Genomic DNA, 8,914 nt, shown 5'->3' on the forward strand with positions numbered 1-8,914 from the left:
TTACACGTCCATGATCACTTTTTCAGACATTTGTTCCTTCATCCGCGCCTCCTCTTCCAGAGCCTTTCGGTCCTCTTCAAACTCCTCGGGAGTCTCTTTTTCGCTCCATTTGTGATGGATTTCCGGGACAAAGTCCACAATCTCGATGTGAACGGCTTGGAACTTGTCGAACTTGGGAGGCATCGGACACATTCGGAACTTCACGGTATCACCTTTACGCGGAATGAGTTCGCCTTCGATGTCAGAAATGTGCATGAACATCGGGCTGCCTCCCTAAAAATTGATCAATTAAAGTTTACATGGGTGAAATTGAGAGCAAAAAATTCGGATTGTAAAGGGGCCATCATCAAAGTAGTTGCATGAAGGTCTGCAAAAATAATGTTTTTGGAAAAAAGAAAATTCCTTTAAATATCCACCAACAAGGCAAAAAAGTGCATTTTGAGCTTAATGTTTTGTATTCGCTATTTAATTCATTATTATTATTCTTTTTTGCGACACATTTGGCATTGGACTATTGGTAGATTTACGGGTTTACATGATGACATTTGTTCCCTACTACGGTGTCTTCTCTATGGAAGTATTGGGTTAGGCCGCCGTTCCAAGCGTCGTGTCCATCCAAATAATATTCAATCTTATTACCAATTGGCATCGAACTTGAATCATACACATTCATTCTGAGCCATTGTTCCAAAAAAAAGGCATTTATTTTATGAAGACCAGAGATATCTTTCGACGCGACGTTTCAACATGTACAAAGTTGTTCTAAGATTTTGACGCACAACCCATTAAAATCCATCTATTTAATAGATCACTTACTGCATTTAAATCACCAATACTCAATACTTGGCTACTCAATAAAAGAATCTTCACCATTAAAAGTTATAGACCAGGAACAGAGTCAAATTTACATACCACTTCGTGTTCCAGTTTGGTTTAAAAAAAAACTTTTTGGGCAGAGAAGTATTCAAAGCTGTCACAACACAAAAGTTAAGTCTAATTCTATGAAGAGCAAACAAACTGGTCTGGTCAGAATACCGGTTTTGCCCAATTTCTCACTTGAAAAAATCTCAAAAAATAATCAATGCTTTGGCAACAAAATCCGTTTTACGATGAAAAGGGAGTTCAAGAATAGCCCTGCGATAGCTACGAACCTTAGTAGTTATCTTAAAATCGATATCTACATTGAGAGAGAGCCCAGAAACAAGTAACGTTTCCAGACTTTTCATGCCTTCTTTCGAAAGTTTCAGCTGGCCATCCAAAACGTCTAGACCTTCAATCATGCCCCTAGCCAAATAGTTCATTACCTTGGAGGGATCAATGAACCCATGGCCTTTGGAGCGACAAAAGAACTTGACTTTGCCTTGGTGGACTTGATCCTGGATCCGTCCCGACATGGATTGGGTTCGAGTCCGGCGAGTGATGATCATGTCCGGGAGCTTCAAGCCCTCGGGCAATGGGGAAGAGGACGATGGGGAGCTGGAGACACTCATCTTGATTGGTGAAAGGGTTCCGGTGACCAGGTACGGTTGGATTGACTCGGATATTTTTTGAAGATCGGAATTGTCTGTTGATTGGGTATGTTCTTGTTCTTTAATGGATTGGCTGCTGTTGCTAGACACAGGAATACATTCTATCGGCGTGAAAAGAAAGACTCCATCGATAGGGGGCGTTGTCAACGCAGGGCTATGGCGAGGGAAAAAAGGTGACACAGGCTTCCTGTTTTGATCTTGATAAAATGCCAAATCACCAGAGCATCCTGTTTGAACGCGCGAGAATTGCTTGGAGGAGGGGATTTTGGGAGAATAAAATAATTCAACTAATCCAGTTGAGCCACTGCTTGGAATTCTCTTTAACCTAATTTAGCGATTTGGCAACAGGGTGTTGTGTACACTGTAGATGCACTTCAATTGCATTGGTCAGTTTTAATAGTCCTCGAACCCATAATGGGACGTCCTAATAGTATACATAATATATATGTGTGTCAAATCTTAATCCAATGAGACCCAAACTCGCAATAAAGATTAAAAAAATAATAATAATAATTACAATCAAACCAGCCACCAATCAAATAGCTCACATAGTTGGGAACCTTGGTTTGAGAGTTCTGTCATTAAACGTCTTAAAAGTGAAGCCCTGTCGAGCACATATAGTATTCCTCTACTGGAAGCAAAAATATCTCAGTATGCTTTCTTGGCTAAGAAATGTGGGCTTGACTGTCCCTGCCTCAATAACATTTACAATAATTGAAATCATTTTCCTCCCGCCAAGGAACACCTCGCACTGAATATTTAGAGGGAAATGACAGCAACACTGCCCAGAGACGTGGGTTCATTTAGCCGCTAGAGTGCCAGTCTATTTCTCGATCAGGGATTGTCATGCTAGCTCCCTCTGACGGTCACCTTTTGACAAAGTCAAATTTTCCATGCACCATTCTTCATTCAAGGACTGACGTAGCCATCGCGTGTCAAGGTCAAAATATTGGTAAAAAGCCATTATTAGGTCTGAAACAATGTTTCATTGAGAAAAGCGAGATGTGTGACAAACCATGTCGGCGAGTTGGTATATTTTTAACGTTGATGACTTGGACACAATCCGGCCAAAGAACCGACCGTTGAGCATGCCTATTGAATGTTCATGTCCACAAGATATAAGCGCGTGTATGTGTGTATATGTATGTATTATCGTATTGAAAATAACTCCTGATAATTTTAGTTTGTAAAGCTGCAAACGTAATGTCAGCAAACATTGGCGGTAATAGCATCAAAAATGTAGAAAACGTAGTAGATAATCACATTCGTTTTTCGGCCTTCCCCCGGCGTTCTTCCAGGACTTTACTTGCTCCTTTGACCATAAGGCGATACCAATACAATTGAGGGAGAAGGACCAGGGTCATGAAGACCATGCAGTGCCTGGGAGTGGACGCCACGCCCTCCCAGATGGTAATGTTCCTGATCGAAGCGTAGGTGTAATAGAACCACCCATAAATGAAGATCCGACACATTGGAAACACAATCACCATGGCTAAACCGTTGAATAAGTATAACAAACTAGACTTGAGACCCAAGTGTGAGAGAATGGCCCTGAGCGACACGAAGGGCGTACTGGCCTCAAATATGAGGGCGCATCCCACCATCAGGTCCCCGGGTTCGTGATCCAAGCACTGGCTCATCATGGGACAGAAAATGGCTGCCAACGACAAGTGATGGGCGATTAGGAGCGGTTGGTCCTTCATGAATCTCCAGAATAAACCCAGAGAGCTGGCCGTGTGGTCCGGATGGTTCTCCTCATACTTAGCCTCAAAGACCTTGAACATACTAATCGTATCGTAGAAGAAGTAAGCCATGACGACAAAGAGAATGTGTTCCATTATCAGCAAGTCTTGCTTCCTTCGATCGGAGGCCGTCATGAGGAATATTCCCGTGGACGCGGCTGTGACGGCAAACAAGGCTGACATGGTTTTGTTGGCGATATCGGTCACCACGCTCTGTTTCAAATGGAAATGACCCACGAAGCTGGGCCGACCGTACACACTTTTGAGCGTATTGAAGATCCCTAGGAACAGTAAGAACACCGTTGCCACCTCCAAGCCAGCCATGTACATGGAGGTCTGCATCTTGGCGTCCTTGACCAAAGGTATTTGAAAAGCACTCTCCGTCCTCATGTCTCACCAGTCAATACTCAATGTCTATCCAACTCAATCCCGAGTTTTGTTCACGTTAAATGGCGTTTTCAGTATCACAATTTTTTAGATTAACCCGAGCTAAAAATGCAACCTGATAAGAGACAAGCTCCGAGGAGCTACACTGCTGTACTGTACGAAATTCGGCTTTCACTGATTGTCGTCGACCCTCTGGAATCAGGCCTGAGAAGAAGAAAAAGAAGCACACACGCGCTATCACACCACACCAGTCTGTTTTCTTGAGGGCGTTCTCAAGCTCTCTTGGGAGTCACACTTTTGAAAGATGGGTCATAACGGCAACCCACCCCATTGTCAAAGTCTGATCAACTAACTGTAAGTCGTTAGACTTTTCAGCCTGGAACAGTGAAACAAAACTAGATTGAGCTCGTACGAGTCATGACGTCAAGTCCTAGTTCTCGGAGCGTACTTCTAGTCAACCAGAAAAGGCCACCCTTCTCGAGAAGCCGGCCTTAAAAGGTCTACTTCCTTCTGGCACTAAGGATGGACCCAGGATTGGTTGCTTGTGGTTACATACAAACCAAGTCACGGATTGGATAATCAGCTGACTTTCAGAGAACCACTGACCGAGGATCCAAATGGATTACGCCTTGGACCTTAACCCTTATTCATTCGAATGAATCTATTTCTTCTCTACTTATTCAAGCCACACCCAATTCACGGCTGAACGCTGATGCTGATGATAAGCTGAACGTGATCTTGGCAGCTGAAGCTCTTGAGGACTCTATGATCCAATGCCAGACAACCACGTTGAAAAAAAACCCACTAGAATGATAGTTGGCGGACGAGCGAAACTGAGAGTGAATGAATGTTGTCTTCGACGTTTTTATGTTCCATTAATTTGCTCCTTTCTTTGGAACCAATCATGGAACTAAGGGAGGTACAAGAGACAATAGCAGGTGCTTTGAGTGGTGCAAGAGGTTCCTAAGCCTTGGGAATGAAGGATTCAATCGATTCCGATCGTGGATGAGAGGTTGAAACGCTGGTGACTGGGTTTTTGGACGTAAGAAGCGCGGATTCACAGTCACTAAACCTACATATACTGGAGGTCCTTCGAGCCTAAAAGAACATTCGTTTCGCAGACCACGGACTCTCAATTCTTTTAAACTTAATTCGAATTAGCTACGTTGAAGACAATTGGGATGGTTTTTTTTTACAATTTTTGCTACTGCTTTTAACAGGATGCATGGGTATGATTTCCAGGTAAGACATGTCAAGTAATGTGTGATTAAAACGTCTAACAATGATAAAGAGTAGCGTTGGAGCGAGTCCGGACTCGAGTCCGAGTGCACTCGAATCTTTTACTCGATTTTGGAGAAATTAACCAAAAAATATTTTCGTATTTCCTAGAATTTCGCAAGACGAGTATTTTTGCTTGACCTGGCTCAAGTAAAGGACTCGAGCCGGACTCCGAGTCCGGCTAAAAGTCAAAATATCAAAGGACTCGCCTCAGCGCTAATAATGAGTTTGACGACTACTTGGTAGAGTCAAATTTGAACAAATTTACCAGAACACTATGTTGAAATTCTCCTTGGTTGAAGTTAACAACTGATATTGCAATCGTTTACAGCAAGACGAATCGATTGGAAGGCCAGTTGTTTTGAATTTCATTTCGACGAGTTTAAGTTCACTTCGTCCGACGACTTTTGAGCAACTGATTCGAATGTTTGACGCACCAATGGTTTTACTAAATCTTACCACTACCCCTTTAAAATGATAACACTTTTATTGCTTAAAACATGCCTAATAAATATGCAAAACATTAAAGGCTCTGTTGCAATGTTGGATTATTTTCAAATTAATTTTTGAGATGACATTTTCAAAATATTTTTTTTTTACATCAAGATCATGGGGGCAACAGTAAATTTGTTTTTTCATATCATTGTCAAGTACAAAAACCCTTCAAAACATGATAAGATAAAATTCCAACTTATCGACTGTGATTGTCACATGTCGCCCAAAGGGTGCTTCAGAACGACCAATGATAAGGTGTGAACCTACGGCCTAGTATAAAGATGGAGCAATTTTGGTTTTTGGAACATATATGTATGTAGATTACATCATGGTTCTATGGTGGATTGTTTTGATTGAAATCTACATAAACCGCGCAATCTCAATGCAAAAGAATGGGTAACTATCTCAACAATAACGTCTTGAATCGGCTGCTCATGTCATCTAGTGATCAGACCCATGATCAAGTTTGGCGGAACAACAAGAAAAATGTGGTTTTCGAGCGCATTCCACGTTACACAGGGTGCAAATGACTAAACGAACCCATCACAATTACTACCCCCAATCTCACCACGTTCACTCTTTTCGGACGACTCTACTCCTGGACTCCATAGAAGTTAGGTCGGTAGCTCGACAGCTAAATCTCGAACCAACACCACTCAAGTGATCCAGCCATCAGTGATCCAAAGATCGTGATGTTAGGGAAACGAGTCCATGGACAGGTCAGCACTACAGCAATCATGCTGAAAAAGAAAACAACTTCAAGAGTGAGTCGACAAATCGCTCACTCTCCGATCTATCCTCAGTGTCTTCACTTCGAAGAAGGGCTATCAACTACCTCTACCTCGTCCGAGCCACCAGAAGTCATACATCAAATCCATCAGCAAGGTGAGCAGAAGCCATGCTTCTCCTTCGTCTTCCCCGAAAATATTAATGAATTCAAAACTCCCCGATGATGGAAAATCGAGACCGCCGACGGCGATACCGATTAGAACTTGCATGAAATTCGCGTGCCCCTCGCCATTGCATTCTTGATCCTCTCCAGGTAGATTTTGAAATTCAAAACCAACTACTGGTTGTTATTGACGCGAGTTCTTGACTCACGATTGATCTGTTGATCTTGTAAAAAAACTGGAGAAGGTCATCAAGGTAGATGGACGGACGGCTATTCAAGTCAAGTGCAGGATTGGTGCCAAACTTCAAGCAATAAACGCATAAAAATCCATCCCAATCTGCCCGTTCTACTTTGGACATCGCTGTTAGACAGTCTCGTTTGCTAATTCTGTGGCAGTATTTCGGTACAGTGGATCTGAACAAACTCAAAGTTTTGTTATGAAAAAGGCTCCCTTGGGATTCTGAAGAGACTTTTGGCGCCAGGAAGATCAAGCCCACTTTACATGCGTGAGAGTTTGTTTTCCCAGAGTTGACTTGGGGATTTCTTGGGAAAATCCTTTGAAATGAGAGCGTTGACACTTGATCATATTCTCACAGTCCCAAGTTTTCACAAGATCTCTGTTTTCTCCGTTTCTTCTGGGAATGATGACAAGTCACACCAACTTCTGAATTTGCCACCCTCTGGCTGAATCTTTGGAATCAACAGCCCCCATAAAAAGGGATTGGACGGATTTGACCGATTCCCTCCAAAGAGCGGGGAGGATATTTTGTGTCTCATTCGTTAGTTACTTAGCTTTACGAGCCAAAAGTGACTCGGGAGAAATGTGAAGTATGGTATTTCATCAAAGTAGTATCAGTAATTGGGCAGACTAGTTGAAATGTGTTTGCGTTGAATCAAGTTGTCAAGAAAACCTCCGAAAGATGGTTGGTTGTTTTTAAACCACATTTTTGCCATATCTGTCACATTCCTTGAGGTTCTTCAGTTAGCACATTGGCAGCATTCTTGGCTTTCATGACAAGGAGGAATCAGTTTCATTCCACAGAACTCTTTCCTGACTTGTTCTGCCATCAAGCCGCTCAAATGCCAGGCTAACAGTCTTTGGATTCATCTTATCAACTTCCTACCCAAGCTTTCGTTAAATCTCTGGGCAAATTGTAGGCTTATCTTTTGTCTCGAATGCTTCTTGAGAGTTCAAGACATGCTTGAGCCTGTGATGCACATTGCCCCCGTTCAATTTGAACTCTTCAGAAGCCAAGAAATAAATGTGTTCGAAGGCACCTGAACTAGTGCTCTTTGGAGGCAAGAGAAATGACTATCATTTGGAAGCCCAAAGACCAATCTGACTAAGGGATCGATTTTGCCCAAGTGAAGTGCCCGCGAGCGAAACTTGAGCCCGAAATTAATTCGGTTTCTAAACGGCCGACAACGATGCTGGTCGTGATATTTGATCTCCTCGGGCCACGGGCCATTATTTTGTTCCTTTTTTTTTCTTTCTCCGAGGCAAGAGACAAAACAGCCACTGTTTTATTCAAGCTGATCAGATCTGGAGCAGACACTGAACAAGGAGTTCGGATCTAGTCTCGGGCAATAAATCTGAGCGCTCAGGTCCTTCAATGGCCCTCAAGAGACTCGTTTAGAAAGACTTGGCGACAAAATCCTTCCCCGAAATTGGTGACCCCCTCGAGCTCATATGCCGTCGACGACCTGTGCGGAGCCGCGGAGCCTCGGACCCTTTTCTAAAAGCGGGTTTATTGTACGTAAGCTAGAGATAAAGAGAGAAGAGAGCCCTTTATGGCACCCTACGAGGGATGATGAGATGCATCTTTGGAGCTAGCTCGAGAATGGTTTACGACCGAGACACAAGGCAGTAAGGCGATTCTAAAATTCGAGTAGCACGCCCCAAATCCAGACTTCTTCCATCCATCGACCAACTGGATGGGCGCTGCTGCACCACGCTGCAAGCCTGTAACCCTCCGAATCTCGGGACCACTTGGGCGCACGATCTACCAGAACGATGCCACTTGAGCTGCAATCCTCCTGGTTCCATCCAGCAGACGAGGGAGGAAGCAAGGTAGATCGGTCTTTCAATAGGAGTAATTGCCGGCAGCACTCCAACCTGGACACGGTAGGGATTGTTTCTTGGGGCATCCATAAATTTGTGTATTAAACCAGAAATGAGCTTGGCCCACACTGTCCACGAGGAGCTCTCTTTAAGCAGGTGTAAGCCCGACGTCAAAGTGGAAGTGTGTGCAGTTCTGTCCTCGGACCTGTGGACGGCTCCCGGCCTGGAGAGCATTAGCAACACTTGTCTCCGTTTAACTTTTGCCCGTGCTTGCTCCTTTGCTCCTTCCATTGAGGATGATGATCATGGTCGGGTTTGGAGCGAGTTGAAGAAGAGCGCCTGCGGTTGATCTGGCGAACGTCACTCGTTTGGAGCGGCACAAGATTCGAGCGAACGAGCGAACGAGCGATGGAGATGGTGGGTGAGTGAGTGAGTGAGTGAGCGAGTGGCTCGTGAAGACCAACACGAGGAAAAACTGTTTGGGCAGGTTCAAGAGCACCTCCAGCGAGAGTTCAGATTCAAAGAACAT

General features: G+C 43.8%; 2 protein-coding genes across 2 annotated transcripts; both read right to left on the reverse strand.

Annotated features, from left to right (window-relative positions):
- On the reverse strand, positions 1-1,635 carry LOC131888444 (cold shock domain-containing protein CG9705-like). The gene is made up of 2 exons (XM_059237334.1): positions 1,305-1,635; positions 1-273 (listed from the first exon to the last, which is right to left on the reverse strand). Exons 1-2 carry the CDS (start codon positions 1,488-1,490, stop codon positions 1-3), a joined length of 459 nt encoding a protein of 152 aa, XP_059093317.1. The 5' UTR covers positions 1,491-1,635.
- Positions 1,636-2,658: 1,023 nt separating this feature from the next.
- On the reverse strand, positions 2,659-4,659 carry LOC131879365 (TLC domain-containing protein 3A-like). Its single transcript, XM_059225667.1, has 2 exons — positions 4,107-4,659; positions 2,659-4,034 (listed from the first exon to the last, which is right to left on the reverse strand). The coding sequence occupies exon 2, from the start codon at positions 3,659-3,661 to the stop codon at positions 2,789-2,791; it is 873 nt and encodes a 290-aa protein (XP_059081650.1). The 5' UTR covers positions 3,662-4,034; positions 4,107-4,659; the 3' UTR covers positions 2,659-2,788.
- Positions 4,660-8,914: the final 4,255 nt, after the last annotated feature.

Source organism: Tigriopus californicus, chromosome 1 (assembly GCF_007210705.1).
Source record: "Tigriopus californicus strain San Diego chromosome 1, Tcal_SD_v2.1, whole genome shotgun sequence".
In the NCBI taxonomy this organism is placed as follows: domain Eukaryota; kingdom Metazoa; phylum Arthropoda; class Copepoda; order Harpacticoida; family Harpacticidae; genus Tigriopus; species Tigriopus californicus.